General features: G+C 36.9%; 1 protein-coding gene across 1 annotated transcript; it reads left to right on the forward strand.

Moving 5' to 3' along the window:
• Nucleotides 1-1,702: 1,702 nt before the first annotated feature.
• LOC135218686 (uncharacterized) lies at nt 1,703-3,346 on the forward strand. The gene has a single exon (XM_064255135.1). The coding sequence runs from the start codon at nt 1,703-1,705 to the stop codon at nt 3,344-3,346; it is 1,644 nt and encodes a 547-aa protein (XP_064111205.1).
• The last annotated feature ends 17,579 nt before the right edge of the window (nt 3,347-20,925 follow it).

The raw sequence follows: 20,925 nt of genomic DNA on the forward strand, positions 1-20,925 counted from the left end.
TAGTGAACATAATGTCAAATATTATTATTATTACTATTATTATTATTATTATTATTATTTTAGGAACAATACTTACTTCCGGAAAAAAATAAGAGATTGCTACGTTATTAATACTTTAAGTATTGAAAATATTCAAAAGATTATATATATATATAAATATATATATATATATATATATATATATATATATATATATATATATATATATATATAACCCTGGCTCAACAGTTAAAATGTGAATGTAGCAATCTCCTATTTTTTTAACTAACTAACTAGAGTTCATGATAATAGTAATAATATTTATCATGTTCATCATTTTTTCTAAGACGAGAAACTGTGTATAATCCGTCCCCATCTGATGTTGATAAAAATGATGCTAACATTACACAAAGGACGCAATGCATTAATTCTAGCGACACAGAGATTTAATTGGTGCTAAATCAAGTAGGTCTTTTCTCGAAAGTGGCGAGAACCCAACTTTTTAGTTTTTATTATTTTTTTTATCTCTCTTTGTTATCCTTGTTATTATTTGACCCTGTGAACTAAATCATTGAGTTAGTCTGTGCACTCTAGAACGAATTAAATCATTCAAAGAATGCATGAAATAACTCTGCATTTCTCCTTCCTTCCATTCTTTGAAATTTTGTAAATTCCTGTTCTTTACATTCTTAATATATTTCACTTTGGGGTGTAATTTCCGCGTCTCATTGTTCATTTTACGAGCACTGAAACTAAAAGTAAAATACTGTTCTGGAATTGTTATCAGAATGTCACAAAATACTCATTTAAAATCTGAGGAAAATTTTAATTTCAGTCCTGCCACGTCATTCCAACTCCATCGTCATGAAATGAAAATAAAGTCTATTTACGTTATGGCAGTACAGTAAAATAACCTTGCTCCATTCATGCGTAGATACCTGACTGATCCATTCAAACCGAGAGGTATGCAAAGGACCGAGAATTGCGTGACATGGCGAGCTATGGCAACCTGTGCGACCGTGTGTTTTCTTCCAGCCGCGAGACAGACCTGGTCACCACCTGTACTTCTCGTTCTCTAGAGAGTCAGTAGTTACCAAGCTGACGCCGGGTGTACAAGGCAACGATGGAAAGGATGCCAGTAGACAGTGGTAGAAAATACTGCAGCAGTGGTCTACTTTGAGTCTTTTCAGTTTGCTCAAAGGAGAAATCTCGTATGTTTATTTGGGGTTTTAATCAATGGATCCTCTTTAAGCTGAATGTTATGCTTTATATATAAATATATATTTTTTATGGGCCAATTTGGTTTGTTGGTTTAGCATGATCAAAGGATAAACATAGTATCAGCTGGTCCGGTTTCTTATTAGGGCAAAGGTATTTCATAACTTTAATGGTATTCTTACAATAACAGTGGAATGAAATTTTGAAGTCATGTGAAAGAACGCTGAAGAAATTGAATTTTGAAGTGGTGATGAATTGATCTGAAAAGAGGAGAAAAAGTTCGTCGAGTGAACAAAAACGCAGGAGAGTCCGTTTAGAGATTTGAAGTGAATGTTTTTATGAAATGTTCCGACATTTCAGTCTTACGCAACTTGACGTGGATTATTCGTGCCCCTTATATTTGTGAAAAGTGATAGGTTTCACAAGCGAATTGAAAATACGCAGCGTTACGCAATCTTCTTACTTTGCGTTTAAAAAGTGATCGAAAGTGTTTTTTGGGGCCACAATGGTTTACAGCCGAATACCACATACGACTTCTAGCAGGACTTCCTCTCCGTGCATAGGAGAGCAGGCCCATTACAAGCGCGTTCTCGGGTACTCGAGATGCCCAGACAAACCCAAAGCAAAGAAGGACCTCGACGGAGATGCCCTCCGAACAGCCATGAGGAAGACCTTCAGGCCTAAGAAAAAACAGACTCTGATCACCTCCAAAATGAAGCCCGATGGCTGGGACCCGAGCTCAAGGATACGAAACCCAAAGCTTCAGCTGAAGAGCCCCAGACTTGGGCGTAGCGAGCGCTCCTCTTTGAAAAATGCAGACCATGCAAGAAAGAACCTACCGCTGACCTACTTTGGGATGGAAGGCACGGTTCATGCCCAAAACGGAGCTGCTGCTGGTGCGGGCACTACTGTTACGGAAGTGAGGCACTCTTGCATGACTTTAAATCATGGCAGAGAGAGCCCCAAGGTGTCCTTTGGCAGCCTGCGCATGGGTCCTGGCAGAGACAGCCCAAGAGCAGCAGGGAGAGTTCACAAACCAACATGGCGACCGAAGAAGAGTGTCCACTGGAAGACTAATATCGCCACTTGGATTCAGATGACAGCAATGAATTCGAGCGTGTCCATGTCCGAAGACTCGAGTGGTGATGACGAGTGGAACGAAAAGGGCAACACCGGAAGTCCTCCTGGGAAGGAGAATGAAACCAGCGACGACGATGGGACCATGCGATTCAACACGGCTGGTAAAAGCACTTTCGAAGGGTCCAGCATGAAGGAAGACGATTCCTCTGATTTCGAATACACCGATTTTGCCCAAGTCAATGGCAAGAAGGGGGGTGAGACGAAAACCTACGTGAATCCTTATTTCGGTTCCCTATCCGGTGGTCCTCCGTCCATCATGGCCCCTCCAGTGCCCCCACCGCCACCGCCACCGCCACCGCTTTCGGATACTGATTTAAATCTTCACTTGGCCCATCATGGCAGCCCTTCCACAGATGACTCAGAATCTCACTACTACAGCGAACTGAGCTGCTCCTGCGGGTGCCAGGGCAGCATCTACTCAGGGAACCACACCTACGAGGACGTGGGGAGCAGCATCATGAGAAACGGCACTCCAACTGGCCCTGGCGACCTGAGACGTCGGCGCGAGAGTGGCAGCAGTCACCAAAGCAGCGACAGCAACCACACTTACTGCGAGATTAGTCACGTGGGTCGTGGTGCGAAGCCCGAGGTCCTGGGGACGCTCTTCCGCAGCAACCATCACCTGAACGCCCTCAAGTCGACTCTCGTCCACGTCCTGCCCAAGGACGATATCATATCCACTACCTTGCTGGCGTGTCGACTGGGAGATCTCGAGTACCTTCAGGATCTAACGAAGCAAGGGCGCATGGACGCCCGGGCGCGCGACCTGCAGGGCGCCAGTTGCTTGCACTACGCTGCCCGCGGGGGTCATATGCACATACTCAGGTTTCTCTTAGAGGACTTGGGTGCGAGGGACGTCATGAGGTGCGAAGTAGGCGCCACGCCCTTGCACGACGCTGCAGCTCTGGGACACCTGCATGTCATCAAGTATCTCAACAAGCATTCCAATCACAGCCTCGGTCTCACGGATCATGATGGGTCTTCTGTGCTACACGTCGCTGCCAGGTGAGGTGCACGTAAACATTTCTTTCTCGATTACGATTCTGCTGCAAAAGGTTTCCATTATAATTTTAGGATCGGTTAGTGGCGTCAAAAGAATATTCTATTAAGCTCAAATCTCTCTCTCTCTCTCTCTCTCTCTCTCTCTCTCTCTCTCTCTCTCTCTCTCTCTACCCCAAATTTTTCTGTCTTGATTTTAGGTAGTAATGTCTAGAAATGATATTTTAATAGGCCCACATCTAAAAAAAAATTTTCATTCTGGCTCCTTTTCAAGAACATTCTTTTTTATGCAAACTCTCTCTCTCTCTCTTTATTCAGGCTCCTTTTCGAGAAAAAAAGTTTTATGTACATTCTCTCTCTCTCTCTCTCTCTTCTCTCTCTTTCTCTCTTTAATCCAAATTGCTATCGTAAATCTAAGAAGCAATGTCTAAGAAAATTACTTACGCTCAAATCTCCAAAGATTGTTTTTCATAAAGGTTCCTTTTCAAACATTTTTTTAATGTAAAACTCTCTCTCTCTCTCTCTCTCTCTCTCTTGTTCCAGAAAATCAGAAAGTGGAAAAAAGGTCTTGCAAAAGAAAAAAATGCATGGAAAGTTATAGAACTAAAAAGTAAGATATAAAAACTGCAGAACAAAAGAGTTATACAATCAAAAGAAAATGAAAAACAACTGGGACTTGGAAGAAAAAACCCTATTAAATATCAAGCAAAACCCCAAGCTATTATACTCATATGCGAAGAAGATGAATAAAAGAAGAATAGAAATAGGCCCTCTGAGAATTGAAGGGAGATTAACGAATGAAAAAAAGGAAATTTGCAACATACTGGCAGAACGATATAAGAGAGAATTAACCCCTAGAATAGATAATGAAGATAATGATATAGAAGTAAGGGATGAAAATAGTGAATATTTAGCTGACATAGATATTAATGAAGCTGATATTGTGCAGGCTATTAATGAAATTAAAAATGGAGCTGCTGCAGGGCCTGATGGAATTCCTGCTATTTTGTTAAAGAAAGTAGTTCATTCTATCGCAAAGCCACTTGCAATATTATTAAGACAAAGTGTAGATACAGGCAAGATTTATGATGAGCACAAATTAGCATATATTACCCCTACTTTCAAAAGTGGATCAAGACTAGAGGCAAGTAATTATAGGCCTGTGAGTCTAACATCACATATTATGAAAGTGTATGAAAGGGTAATGAAGCAAAATATTATGAAACATTTAATAAAAAATAATTTGTTTAATAAAGGACAACAGGTTTCGTACCCGGAAAAAGTACACAAACCCACTGTTAGTCCACCGTGAGAACATATTCAAAAATATGAAAAGCGGAAATGAAACAGATGTGGTTTATTTAGACTTTGCAAAAGCTTTTGATAAAGTAGACCATAATATATTAGCGAAGAAAATTAGAAAACACAATATCGTGGACAAGTAGGAAGATGGTTAAAAGAATTTTTACACACAGAAAAACGATAGTTATTGCAAACGACGAGAAATCGGATGAAGTCAAGGTAATATCCGGTGTGCCGCAAGGTACGGTGTTAGCTGCAATACTGTTTGTTATTATGATTGAAGACATAGACAATAATGTGAAGGATTCGTAGTGAGTAGTTTCGCAGATGACACAAGAATAAGTAGAGAAATTACTTGTGATGAAGATAGGAACGCTCTACAAAGAGACCTTAACAAAGTATATGATTGGGCAGAGGTAAATAGGATGGTATTTAACTCTGATAAATTTGAATCAATAAATTATGGAGACAGAGAAAGAAAGCTATATGCATATAAGGGACCTAATAATGAGACCATCACAAATAAGGAAGCAGTTAAAGACCTTGGTGTGATGATGAATAGGAACATGTTATGCAATGATCAAATAGCAACTCTGTTGGCAAAATGTAAAGCAAAAAATGGGGAATGTTGTTACGGCACTTCAAAACAAGAAAAGCTGAACACATGATTATGCTTTATAAAACATATGTTCGTAGTCCACTTGAATATTGCAATATGATATGGTACCCACACTATCAAAAGGATATTGCACAAATAGAGAGTGTACAAAGGTCCTTTACAGCTAGAATAGAAGAAGTTAAGGACCTAGACTACTGGGAAAGACTACAATTCTTAAAATTATATAGTCTAGAAGGAGAAAAGAGAACGCTACATGATAATTCAGGCATGGAAACAGATAGAAGGAATAGCAGAAAATATCATGGAACTAAAAATATCAGAAAGAGCAAGCAGAGGTAGATTAATAGTGCCCAAAACTATACCAGGAAAAATAAGGAAAGCACACAGGACATTAATCCACTACGCACCAGCATCGATAATGCAGCGTCTATTCAATGCGTTGCCAGCTCATCTGAGGAATATATCAGGAGTGAGCGTAGATGTGTTTAAGAATAAGCTCGACAAATATCTAAACTGCATCCCAGACCATCCAAGATTGGAAGATGCAAAATATACCGGAAGATGTACTAGCAACTCTCTGGTAGACATTAGAGGTGCCTCACACTGAGGGACCTGGGGCAACCCGAACAAGATATAAGGTCTGTAAGGTAAGGTAAGGTCTCTCTCTCTCTCTCTCTCTCTCTCTCTCCTCTCTCTCATAGTGCAGGGAGGAGGAAACGATTTATTTCTAAAAGATGGAGGAACTTAGCTGATCTGAGGAATGTTGCAAAAGGCATCCGTGAGAAAACCGATAATTGCATTCTCGTAACACTTCTGCCTAGAACCAACGTAAGCCACTACTCTCTCAGCAAGGCAATTGGAATCGGTGGCAGACTAGAGTAAATATGCCCAGAAAATGGTGTTAGGTTTTTCAACTTTTAGGATAGATTTATAAGGAATAGAAAAACTATCCAAAAGAAATGGAACTCACTTGAATTTGGAAGAAGCAATATTGCTAGGAAATTTTGGTTGGTAATAACACTGTAGGAAACAGTGAAAATAAGGGAAATGAATAAAGCGCCAGCGAGGACAAAAGAGAAGATAGAAAAGTCCCTCAGAGTGGCGCAGTTTAATGCTCAATCTATTCGGAACAATGTAGATCTCTTGAAAGTATTGATAGTAAGTGAAGACTTGGACATAAAAGATATCTTAGAAAAACATGGATAAAAGAGGCTTTGTAGGAGAGTACCAAATAGGATATAAATTGTTCAAGAAAGATAGACCTCAATAAAAAAAAAAGTTGGAGGGGTTAGGTTGCATATGTCAAGGACCACCTAAGCCCACTTTTGCATAATTACAACCATTCAAGAAGTAATTGGCATCAATATAAATAGTCTAGGGAAGAAGATAACTCTAATACTAGTATACAGACCTCCCCACCAACCACAAACGTCCCACGAGGAGCTGTATGCACCACTAGGACAAGAAATTAACAACAAATTTTGCATAATAATGGGAGATTTCAATGCAGCAGTACACTGGGACACTGTCTCTATAGAAGGAAAGAGACTTTTAGAATTTGTAAAAATTGAATTCCTCCACTAATGAAATGGGTTGACAAACATACCAGAGGAAACAACGTACCAGACATCGTCCTAAAACAGAAGATAACCTAGTGTCTGCCCTTTCAGTAGGTGCAAATCTTGGCAAAACCGACCATAAAATTATTACATTCCATATCAATATTCAACATAATAAAGAGAAGAAGATACTAAGGATATTAGACTACCGTCGAGGAGACCTAAAAAAAACTATAGAACACAGATATAGATAAGCACTAGAAAGCCTTTCTAGAGAATACATAGAAAAACGCTCTAGATGTATACCATTAAAGCAAATATCAACAAATGGCAACCCTCAGCCTAAGTGGTTCAATCGAGAAATTAAAAATATGATAAGTGAAAGAGACAGATTGCAAAAATCAATGAACTCACACCCAACACCAGAAGAAGCAATGCATCAAAAATCATCAAAAATCTTTCCAAATATTCTTCTCTCTCTCTCTCTCTCTCTCTCTCTCTCTCTCTCTCTCTCTCTCTCTCTCTCTTAAACCAGGCGGTTAAATTTAGAATTGTACCTTGTTAAGTATGTAATCTTAGGAAATGTCTCGACGAAATCGGACGCAAAATGGAAAATCCGACAGATGCTACTGTTTAGTTTTACGAAACGTCATTAACGCTAATGATTAAAAGTGAGAGTTGCAATTAATTGCTTTCCGATTGGCTGGTAACGTTACCGTGTGCGTCTGCGCTAATGAACCTAATAAAACCATGATGCCTAATGGTTAGTTTTCGGGGAATCTCAAAGAAATTAAGTTCCTAACGATATCTGCGGTTTGCCGTATGTTTCTCTTTCCTTAGAGTTTTCTTAAAAGTCGAGTTTAGCCATTTTTTCTTTTTATACCATTACTTTTACGGCTTTATTTTTTCCATGTGAGTCCTTTTAAATGTTTGCGTGAACATTTAGGTATATATTCCTGGTACTCTTTACCCCAAAACGATGAAAAATTAATTTTTAAAAATTAGAACAAAATTAATCTTTTGAACATTTTACATTTCCAACGAAATTAAAAAAATTAGAACAAAATTAATCTTTTAACATTTTACATTCCCAACGAAGTTTAAAAAATTAGAATAAAATTAATCTTTTAACATTTTACATTCCCTAACGAAGTTAAAAAAATTAGAACAAAATTAATCTTTTAACATTTTACATTCCCAACGAAGTTAAAAAAATTAGAATAAAATTAATCTTTTAACATTTTACATTCCCCAACAAAGTTAAAAAGAATTAAAACAAAATTAATCTTTTAACATTTTACATTCCCCAACGAAGTTAAAAAAAATTTAGAACAAAATTAATCTTTAACATTTTACCTCCCCCAACGAAGTTGTAGCTACAGAAAAAGTTATTTACCAATGCTGCCTTTCTATTTGCTTGTATCCCCGTTAGATCTAAAAGTTTTCGGATGGATTTCATATAGACATTTGGGAAGGCCTGAATAAGAGCCGAAGAGGGTCTGACTAAATCGGAGGGTGGTGGATCTTAACCGGGCCCGATAGAGGTCTGGTATAGGTGTTTTGCGGAGGGAGGCATTGTCAGATATGACACTTCCTGAGTGCGATCTGGTTGAGTTGAACCGAAGTATGGGTATTTCTCCGCATCGCTTAGCCTTGCTGATAGTTAATAGAGTGTTGGAAGGTATTATAGGCATAACGTTAAAAATAATTCAAGCACTGAGCTAACCAGAGGCTAAGCATGGGATGCTTAACAACATCTGTTTGTGATACCTGTTCTAACTATTATATCTATTGTATCTCCGTACTCTTCGTACACATAGTAGATTAGGACCTTCTGCGACAGAAATGACTGAATATGTAAGTTTTGTATCGCTGTCTCGTAGAAGAGAAATTCAGTTAGTAAAAAATTCGACTTTTTCTTTCATGACCACAGATTTTTAGGCTACTATGCAGTATATAAGAATATTCATTCAATCAAATCATTCTTCGCTGAATCAAATCTCAGACTTTGAGGCAGGAAGCAATGCATTTTTGGTGGTGCTCTTTAGAATACTTCGTTAATTAAACTTTACTCGATATATTCTCTTTCGTGCATTAGACAGAAAATTATTCTTAGTATATTTGGCGCAACTACGCTTTGAGAATAGTCTTCAACCTCCCCTTCAATATTTCCCTCAAACGGCACTTAACGGTAAACACAAAGCAGGAGGCAAGCAAACACACGACTCTGCAAAAAAAAAAAAAAAAAAAAAAAAAAAAAAAAAAAAAAAAAAAAAAAAAAAACAGAACCCTTACATTTCCATGTCATAAACGTCGGCAGTATACGATGCATTCTCGTGTTTACAGTTTCTGCGTCTTTTTTTATTTGAATTTTATTACCATTTTTCTCTCTTTGCTTTGAATACCTGTTACTGAGTTACAGGAACATGGGTCTGTTTTTATGGCTTTCAGAGGTTACTCATGTTTTATGCAATGTTTGAAAATGAAGTTCAGATCTCGTGCTGTTCGAGGTAACGTTATCCATCGTTTGGATTCTGAAGGTATTTGTTTCTTGAAAGCTACTTTAAAAAAAGTATTGAGTGCCATTGCTGTCTTAAGAAGAAAATAGCTGTAAATAAATTTGAAGATTCGAAAATACTACAGCTTATTTGGTAACAGAAAAAAATCCATTGGCAGTTTGCCTCAGAAGATGAGTGTTCTCTAAGGTCAGCTTCATGATTCTTAGAGGGCTTTGAGAATAAAAAAAAATCAAGTGTGTATGTTAATCATGAAAAACTGGCAATTCATTTACCGTGAATATTAACTCCTGAAAAACATTATTTAAATCTAGTCCTATTTAAGGAAAAACAAGGGAAAAATATGGCGTCAGTGTGTGGTGACTTATACACATCTGGACTCATAGAAATGTAAGCAGACCAATCAGCATGTAGTAGTAATATATATACATACACCTTGACATACACTTTGAGGATAAGATTTTACACTGAAATGACTTCCCTTTCTGGGAATTCATTGCTAAATGATGCATAAACTGTCTTAGTAATATAAAGAAACTAAAAATCTCTGGAGAGAAAAATTTTTACAGGATATTATTATCTACACAAGGAATCGAATGCTTAGTCATTCATTTCTCATGGAGAAAATGTTTGCCATCCATTTCAAGGACGAGTCATCGTTTTTCACAAATATCTTTCAGACCAATTATTTGATCAAAATGGTACTTTAACATAGTGTACAAGACACCCCCTCCCGCTTTATTTTTATTTATTTTTTTTTTTTTTTTTTGGGTGGTGGGGGGGGGGCTGACATAGCGCATTGTCAAATAATGGTGTTAGTGAAGGCGTTTACTCTTGAATTACACGGTGGTGCCAAGCAGCGCCAACCTATGCATTCGAACGTCCTTTATCCCCATCCCTACCTCCCTCCCTCCCTCCGTCACTCCCTCCCTCCCTCTTTCCCTCCCCCTCCCATCCCTCCCTCAACCCACTTTTGTGGCCTCCCGTCTCGGCCAACCTTTTTTTCCTGTCTGTCATATTATATTGGGTGATATTGGATGTTATAGATATATATATATATTATATATATATATATATATATATATATATATATATATATATATATATATATATATATATAAATAAATAATAATTCAAGATAATAATAAGCTAAAATATCAAGATAATAAATTAATTAAAAACCTTAGAGAACATTTAAAACAAACAATAGACTAAAACTTTAAGAAATATGTTAATTAAAATTTACAGAAACATTTAAAACAAATAATGAGAGGACAAGTACAAGTACCCTAAGTTCAAGTAGAGAAAGGAATGATTTGAAAACACAGTTTGGCTCCAGATCTCAGTTACGCCAAATACAACGTGGCAGCAGCCACGCTTGCATTTAGAGAAGGAACCAGTCGCTTGATGTATAATGACTCAAGTGTTTTTAAGTAATTGTTGGGAGTGTTGTCAATGATTGAGAAATGTGTTTTATCATTCCTTCTCTAAATGCAAGCGTGGCAGCTGCCACGTTGTATTTGGCGTAACTGAGATCTGGGCCGAACTGTGTTTTCAAATCATTCCCTTCTCTACTTGAACTTTGGGTACTTGTACTTGTACTCTCATTATTTGTTTTAAATGTTTCTGTAAATTTTAATTAACATATTTCTTAAAGTTTTAGTCTATTGTTTGTTTTAAATGTTCTCTAAGGTTTTTAATTAACTTATTATCTTGATATTTTAGTCATAATGTATTATTTTACTATTAATTAAATTGTCACAATTTATAATTACAGGCTGAAGATGTACTCTGAAGCAGTATGAAACGTTCCATAATAAAATATTCTTCACTGTGTTTGGTGGATTCCTGGTCCCTCTTTTATCTTTTATATATATATATATATATATATATATATATATATATATATATATACACATAATTAAATTGTCACAATTTATAATTACAGGCTGAAGATGTACTCTGAAGCAGTATGAAACGTTCCATAATAAAATATTCTTCACTATGTTTGGTGGATTCCTGGACCCTTTTTAATACTCTCAACTGATTGTGTGTATATATATATATATATAATATATATATAGTATATATATAATATATATATCTTATATATATATACGTATATATATATGTTATACACCAATCAGATGAGAGTATTAAAAAGGGTCCAGGAATCCACCAAACATAGTGAAGAATATTTTATTATGGAACGTTTCATACTGCTTCAGAGTACATCTTCAGCCTGTAATTATAAATTGTGACAATTTAATTAATAGTAAAATAATACATTATGACTAAAATATCAAGATAATCATTTAATTAAAAACCTTAGAGAACATTTAAAACAAACAATAGACTAAAACTTTAAGAAATATATTAATTAAAATTTACAGAAACATTTAAAACAAATAATGAGATTACAAGTACAAGTACCCAAAGTTCAAGTAGAGAAGGGAATGATTTGAAAACACAGTTCGGCCCAGATCTCAGTTACGCCAAATACAAGTGGCAGCTGCCACGCTTGCATTTAGAGAAGGAATGATAAAACACATTTCTCAATCATTGACAACACTCCCAACAATTACTTAAAAACACTTGAGTCATTATACATCAAGCGACTGGTTCCTTCTCTAAATGCAAGCGTGGCTGCTGCCACGTTGTATTTGGCGTAACTGAGATCTGGAGCCGAACTGTGTTTTCAAATCATTCCTTTCTCTACTTGAACTTAGGGTACTTGTACTTGTCCTCTCATTATTTGTTTTAAATGTTTCTGTAAATTTTAATTAACACATTTCTTAAAGTTTAAGTCTATTGTTTGTTTTAAATGTTCCCTAAGGTTTTTAATTAACTTATTATCTTGATATTTTAGTCATAATGTATTATTTTACTACTAATTAAATTGTCACAATTTATAATTACAGGCTGAAGATGTACTTTGAAGCAGTATGAAACGTTCCATAATAAAATATTCTTCACTATGTTTGGTGGATTCCTGGTCCCTCTTTTATCTTTTATATATATATATATATATATATATATATATATATATATATATATATATATATATAGGTTTCTGTAGTAAAGTCTGTGTTCATTTAATTACTGTTTGGATCGTTTGAAGTTATACAAATGAGAGTAGGCTATAGAGCATACGACTTTCACCCTATTCACATAGTATAATGTACCAACTATCACAGTCTCATCTTATATCCTTTACCCCTCGTATCGACGTGTTGAGTACGAGCAGGTAAGATGAGGTGACCCAAATTAAATAACTCAGTTTAACTTACAACCCAGTATATAATTAACATTATGAAGAGGTATTAAGTGTTAGCATAGTTGAAAAGTGATGCAAACAATTGAGAATATCACCGGAGCTTTATCCACAGTCTTCGTCACTATCAAGGAACAAATAAACCTCACTATCACTCTCGATGTTGATAATTACGGGACCTATAGGTTAGTGAATGTTATCCGTTGACCAAGAAAACTAAGTGCCTCAGTGGTGCGGTCGGTTTGGTCTTGGCCTGCCACCTCGGGGGCCGCGTGTTCAATTCTCGGGCATTCCACTGAGGGATCAGAATGTGTATTTCTGGTGATAGAAGTTCCCTCTCGACGTAGTTAGGAAGTCATGTAAAACCGTTGGTCCATGCAACGTAAAAACACCATACAAACAAACAAACAAACCAAGAGAACGAGAAGGTCTGCCCACTTCCCCCCAAATCCCCCAAGCAGGCAGAGCTTTGTCTACCTCTTTGTTGCGACAGCAGGTGAAATGTCGTGATGAGCAGGTAGTACCTCTAAGATACGTCATCGCCTACGTGAGAAGCGATTCCACCCCAATGGCTAGTCCTCCTCCTCCTCCTCCTCCTCCTCCTCCTCTCCCCTGTTGGGCTAACACGCCAAAAAATACAATTAATAGTAAACATTGTGGAAAAATTAAGCATTATTATGATCGTTACGTCAAACATCGCTATCCTTTTTGTTATGTACTCTCCAATTATCTGCTGGTATTGAAAAATATAATCGAAAACGGAGTTTATTACATATTATAAATTACAGAGAGGTATTGGGGAAGGGGGAGAGACGAGAAATACAACGATAGAGAGAGAGAGAGAGAGAGAGAGAGAGAGAGAGAGAGGCGTTGGGGGAGGGATGGTGGACAGCGGACGTTCTATTCTGTAGATGAGTCCTGCTGACCCATGCGAATTTGCCCTTAAACCCCAAGAGTAAAACACCTTCACTGACACCATTTGACAATACACACTGTTACCAAAAATTAGTGGGAGGTATCTTGTGCACTGGGTCAAAGTACCATTTCTATGAAATAATTACTGTGAAAAATATTTGGGAAAGACGATGACTCGCGGTCCCTGAAATGGATGGTAGGACTGCAAAACTCAAAGGTTTAGATAATTCACACGTATTGGAAACTGAAGTGACAAAGATTGCCTAAAAGTGAGTCCAGTGTGTAGCGATGAAGAAATCGTAATGTTCGGAAAGTCATGTGTTTAGAAATCAATATGAACACTTCAGTACGTTTAGTTTTATGTATAGCCTTACGAAAGTCCAGAGTTTAAGAGATTCACTCGCCAAACATCACGAGTTGATTTAGAAATCCAGAAATATCGAAGTTTATTTAGAAATCCTACAGTTTTGATCTTTACACGCTGCGGAGAAACTCTCCAGATCTGAGAAATCGCGAGTTAGCGCATGAGGCTTTTTGAGGTAATAACTCTTAACAAGGCAAAGTAGTCGCGGTCAGACAAATTGTACTGTGTATCCCCGGCCAAGCGGTCACTAGACCTATACGCTGGTTCCAACCATCTCATTAGGGAGTTGTTGTTGAGCAGAAATGTTTTTCTCACGTCGGTGTATGGGGAATTTCGGTCGTGCTGCGCTCAGGCTAACCCATATATCTACTATCTCTGTCGTCTACATCTCGCTGTGCGGTTCCCGAAACGTGCAGTTTGGGATAGACCGTTGCTTTAATTGATGAATACATACGTAAGTACGTCTACCGAGTACCGCGAGAGTGGTCATTTTGTTCCCAATGGAAACAAATTAGCTTCAGGTAGACTGACTGATTGATTGGTATCGATCATTGTTTGACGGTGCGATTGCTAGCAACATGCCAAAGTCACCAATGATGGATTTTGTAGATATATCAAACGGGAAATCTTTTTTACTGATTATTGTTGTCAAGTTCTGCTTGGCGCAAAATCCCCGTTTTTCCCAACAGAAGTAATTTAAATTTACCTCTAGTCAAGGAGAGCATGTTTTAGGTTCAGTTCCTTTGTTCGTTTAACTTTTAACAATTCAGTTTTAAATTTGTGGCTATTAAAGCTGGTGTCGTATCGTATTTGTTAACCTGAGAAATTATGTGTAGATACCTGCGGCAATTATACAAAAAAGGCGGATTTCGTGATTGACAACAGATGATTAGGTTCGGGAGAGATTAGGCTGTCACTCTGGGATAGAAAAATTTGTTCATGTATATGCTGTAGGAACCAAGTGAGGCCTGGCGGAGGTTTGCAGTCTTGAAACCAGGTCACTCGTCATGACCCATCACTACTCATACCGGACCCTTCAGTTTGTCATTAGCTTAAAATTAGTCTCGATTTTATATTGGTAATAATCAAGTCAGGTTCCTTATGACATCTGGAAATAAATTTTATTGCATTAAAGAAAAGAAATCTCCCTCCTTTTTCGTCTACTGCATGTTTCTTGCTAAAAGGCACTAATGAAAATATAATTTTTTGCTTATTTGATTTTCCTTTCTTGGACTGCTAATGTTCTCCCTTTAATGCCCTGTGAGATATAAAAGAAAATTTCACCTAACTACCTACTTCATATATATATATATATATATATATATATATATATAATAATATATATATATATTTCTTTAGTTTATCGAATTTCTCATATCCAGTGATACACACAAGAGCCTTTTTTTTTCCAATATTTAATATTCAAGTTGCCCGTCTGTCTGATTTCATGTTCTAGCTTACTCCGAGACACAGAAGACTATCGTATTTAATTCTTTATTTTTTTCCTCATATTTCCATCTTCCTGAAAGTTTGAATCATGCTATATTCTCCTCCATACGCCAGCATCTTTCTCATCTACCACTCTCCCATCAAAGAGTCGATGAGGACGAACATCTATACAAAATGTATTTGAAAATACGACGTACACATCATCCGACGGCCAAATTTAACTCGTAGCTGCTTCCCCTGTTGGCTTTTCGACCTCATTTTGACAATTCCCGGGCCAAAAGTCCGTTGCAAATTATATTCATGATCGCGTCATCGTCACAACTTCCACTGATAACGACTAAACAGAATTTTGCATTAAATTTACTAATTAAGAGACCAGAAACTTAGCTACTATACTAGATTCACATCAACTATGCATTTGACGTCTAGGCCAGTCCCTTACGACGCTCCTGATTGGCTGTTGATAAGCCAATGACACAGCTGGAAACTCTCAGTCTCTCGAGAGAGTTCACATGTGCAGGATTTATGCTCCATATTTCCCTTGAGGGATACGTCTTTCAGGAGAGTAGGAACATACATCCTGCCTAAGGAACTCTCGAGAGAGACCGAGTTTCCAGCCCTGTGATTGGCTTATCAACAACCAATCAGGAGCGTCGTAAGGGACTGGCCTAGGCATAAAATGCACGGTTGATGTGAATCTGCTATAGCGTTTTGCTTTAAGGCTTCATTGTTTGCCACTAAATGAGCTGGTCTCCCAGACCTCCTCAAGATGATGTAGTGTGACGAACGATTCTCCAGTGACTATTACAGCGGTCCAGGAAGTGGTTTAATTCGCAAAACGGCGACAGACATCAGAAATGCGTTGATTTGTTAGCTCGAGTTGCGGCCAGCAGCTGAGAATGATTTGAATTGTAATTCATCGTTTAAATGTTTTTTTTTTTTTTTTTTTTTTTTTTTTTTTTTTTTTTTTTTTTAGTCTTGAACAGATAAGTAGGTTAAAGTCACACGCGCATGCGTTGGTTGTTTAGAGCTTCGTGTTCAGTTCGTTTTGCATGACCTCTTGCATAAGATCTTGTTAAAGGAGACAGACAGACAGACAGACAGACAGACAGACAGACAGACAGACAGACAGACAGACAGACAGACAGACAGACAGACAGACAGACAGACAGACAGACAGAGTTTTGTGCCAGCTAAAAGGAAAATCACAAGCTATATGTATTGATCTCTTGCATTCTCCTAATCAAAGATGTTTGCAGATCTGGTGTTTTGGCGATCCTAATGAAGCTGAAAATTCCTTTCTAATTATCGATTCTTGTTTGGAAGGTGACTTTCTATAGGTTGTTCAGTAACGGGGGAAGATTCTCTCTCTCTCTCTCTCTCTCTCTCTCTCTCTCTCTCTCTCTCTCTCTCTCTCTCCAACGCCACCAGGACTAAGTCAGTACATGCTGCAGGAAGTTCAGTAAGCAAAAGCGTGAATATCTGAAACAAAAGCATGGGTGTATGCAAATGTTTTTATTCACGGGTCCATATATTCTCTTCGTAGTTTATCATTGACAAGGTTTATTATTATTATTATTATTATTATTATTATTATTATTATTATTATTATTATTATTATTATTATTATTATTATTATTATTATTATTAAAATGAAAGCATATAGTTTATTGGTAAGGATTTCTTGTTGTAAACATATAATATTCTTTTTATTCTCTTAGTAACTGAGCTTAGTAACTTTATACGGAAACACCCGCTATTCTATGGACAAAGAAATGTTCTACCTAAAGCCCAAAAGCTGTGAGATTTTCCTGTAAGCTTTAGTCGAAAACTATTCAAAAAAACTTACGAAAAATTTCCTTAAGAATGGCCCTGAAAAACCTCTACATTCATATCATTGCTAAGGAATTGACAACGGACCACATATGCTTGATGTGAGCCACAACTTCTCAAATGGTGAGGGAAGAATCCCTGTATTTACACTCAAGGGAAGTTATACGTAGCTAGCCGTATACTCTGTGTGACAGAAGCCCCACAGCTGTTCTTGAACACACAAGTCTATGGTTCAGACGGCTGTGAATCGTTAAGTCTGCTCACGGAGTACGTAGACACTGCAAACAATCTTTGATTTATTTAGCACACTTCTTTCTTTTCCATATATGGAAACTGAGTCTCTTGATGGAGATTGCGTCAGTCTAAAATTCTTCATTTCTTCTTCCCTTATTTCCTGTCGAAATCATTTTGAAAGTTTTGTGCAACTAAGTCCTTTTATCCTTCGTTTTTCTTCTTCTTCTTCTTAATTTTAACGGGGTCCTTGTTGCTTAAGTAAGGCGTTAACTGTTCGTTAAATATTTTGACAATGGAACATGTACACCTTAACCTGCCTTGCATTTTGGTATTTAGAGAATGAATTGTATTTATTGATCTCTCTCTCTCTCTCTCTCTCTCTCTCTCTCTCTCTCTCTCTCTCTCTCTCTCTCTCTCTCTCTCGCTGGTGTCGAGAACCTTTATTATTGTGACACCAGTCTTTTGCAACTCTCTCTCTCTCAGGCAAATAAGTTACCAAAGACGACTAGAGAGCCTGAACATGTATGGCTTAGAAACTCGACGATTGCGAGGACAACTAACAGAAACATTCAAAAGACAAGATATGAGACGCATGGAATAGCTTCTCACCAGAAGGTGTAAACAACGTAAACAGCAAGTGTTGAAGAGTTTAAAAGAAAGCTAGTCAAAATCATCAGGAGGACACTGTGAACGAACAGTAAAACCTCCTCCAAGAGATAAGTGAGCACATGATGTCTCCTCGGATGGACTATCGATTCTTTGAGACATCCTAATCCTAATCTCTCTCTCTCTCTCTCTCTCTCTCTCTCTCTCTCTCTCTCTCTCTCATCCCAGACCATCCAAGATTGGAAGATGTAAAATATACCGGAAGAAGATGCATTAGCAATTCTCTGGTAGACATTAGAGGTGGCTCACACTGAGAGACAATGGGGCAACCCGAACGAGCTGTAAGGTCTGTAAGGTAAGTCTCTCTCTCTCTCTCTCTCTCTCTCTCTCTCTCTCTCCTCTCTCTCTCTCTCTCTCTTTCATTTTGTGTCGAGAACCTTCATTACTGTGACACCAGTGTGTGAGTGAGTGAGTTTGTATATATGTGTGTTTGCGTGTGTATGTGCTTTATGCGCTGACACAAGGACGCACACAAGCCTTTGCGTGAAGGACGGCCCCTGAGGTGCGTATCGGTTCCTGTGAACGCTGGTTTTCCCAACCTCAGCAAGCGTTTAAAATCCTCTTTTAACATCTCTCTCGCCGAGATCTTTTTGAATAAGCGAATTACTCTGCCTTCGAAGCACGTCAAAGCGAGCATGTCAAAGCACAGGGCCTAATGCTAAAGCACTGAGGCTGAGATATAACTATTTAGGTAAGTGGGACGGCAGAGTTGCTCCGTCCTCGCCCCCCTATCTGAAGTCCACTTTTTTTTCTTCTTTTTTTCCCTTTTTTTAAGTAAACAAATAGCTGTTCTTTTATTTGCGTTCCGAAATTTCAAGCGTCAACAGATGGCTCGGCGATAGCACGCACGAAAATATTTTGTACTCCGTAATTCACTCGGTTTTCTTGTTGTTGTTGTTGTTGTTGTTGTTGTTCTTCTTCTTCTTCTTCTTCTTCTGTAATGTTAGCTGGTATTTGTTCCTGTTTAAAACCTCTGTGGTTCGTATAATCTACTGCCGTTTTTAATTCAGGTTATGTTTTTGTTTTCGTTGTATCGTTCTTGGCATGTGACAATCCTTTTTCGGATTATTTTAGATCAAAATAAGTACGTTTCTATTCCTGTGAAAAAAAAAAAAAACCAGCTACATTTGATTAACCTACTTAGGCATTTGTTTATGAAGCATAAACAGTTATGCTACTCATATTTCAGAGGTTACATGCGATTTAGCCATTATTAACCCAGATTTTTTTTTTATTTGTGTTTATAAATAATCCCTCCATCTTCTCGTTTTACGTTCATATTTAGAGAGAAATGCCATTATAAGATAGCTTCTTACGTTTATGAGAGGTACAATTTATTATTTATGGAATGTATTTGATGAAAAATCTTTTGCTAAATATTTTCGTGAAAATATTTTGCAAAAGATTTGATGTTTAAGAAATGTACAATGTAATGTTTATGAAATGTTCAATTTAATATTTAGGAAATTTATTTGATTTGCAAAAGATTTTTCATAAAATATATTTCATAAACATTAAATTGAACATTTCACAAACATTAAATTTAACGTTTCATAAGCATTAGATTGAACATTTCAAAAACATTACATTGGACATTTCATAAACATGAAATTTAGCATTTCATAAACATTAAATTTACCATTTCCTTGAGGCATTTTATATTTGCTATATCATATTACTTCGTCTCTTATAATGGTATTTTCACTGCTACCCTCCACAGAAGATATAGTTGGAAGAGACAGCCAGAGAGAGAGAGAGGGAGGGCCATAGGGGGGCGGCCGGGAGAAGGTATACATATATAAAGATAAAAATGATGGGACGATATTTCCTTTTTTCCAGGAAGCTTTAAGACATCTTTGCATTACAATGATATTTATATTACAGTTACAAACAATATTCCTTGACTAATATACAAACGAGAGATTTTGTAAAATGTAATTTCAATTATATTTTCTTTGGATTTCCAGTTGCAACAGACTTTCTCCGACAGTGTTCCAGCTAAAAATAAAAACTTTATTTTTTATTTCATTACTCATGATTAGACACTAAAGTTATTGGTTGGTTATGGAATGGATTTAATATTAAAAACAAACTCTATTTTTTAATCCACTTACTTATTTTCATATACATTCATCTTCCTAAATTGGACGGGATAGAAAGATCAAGCTGTTCTCTCTTTTTTTCCCCGTACAATTAAACTTAGAAAAAAAAAATGAATACCATTAGCGAGGTATTTTGAATATACCTTTAATTCTGGGGATATTCGATGCTTAGAAGAAATACTGTTTATTTACAAGAAAGCTCTCAGAGAGCTCACACTTTGACCAACTACCACAAAATGAGAATGAAATCTCTTTGATGGTTGTTTCCGTCTTTCTCAAAATATAATGAATTCTTCCACGGGGTCAATTAACGTTTCCAAAAATTTCTATTGAGGTCCATCAACAACATTTTGGCAGCCTACTTTCACATTTTTGCGTTGGTGTTAAATAGTGGGTCGGGGGTTTGGGGGTTGGGGTCCATTATATTACGACCTATAATCAATGAATTTTTATGAAGCTATATTGCTAAAACTTGAGAATACGAGTTTGCATGTCTTATGAAAATGTAATTTATGTTTTGTCTTCCAAGCGAAAAGTAGGTTTTTTCTTTATTCACATTATTAATTTTGCTTTGATGTTCTAAGCATATGAGATTTTGAGAAGAATATTCATCAAGTGCTGGAATTAAACCTAATAAGTATAATAACTTTTAAAAAAAGTAGGATTGTATTAGTTTCAGTTGATTACGAAGTTTTTTTATTTTTAGAAGTTTGATCCAAAAAAAAATCCCACGCATAAAAATAAGTAGATTTTTTC

This window comes from Macrobrachium nipponense, chromosome 1 (genome assembly GCF_015104395.2).
Source record: "Macrobrachium nipponense isolate FS-2020 chromosome 1, ASM1510439v2, whole genome shotgun sequence".
NCBI classification, from domain to species: Eukaryota; Metazoa; Arthropoda; class Malacostraca; order Decapoda; family Palaemonidae; genus Macrobrachium; species Macrobrachium nipponense.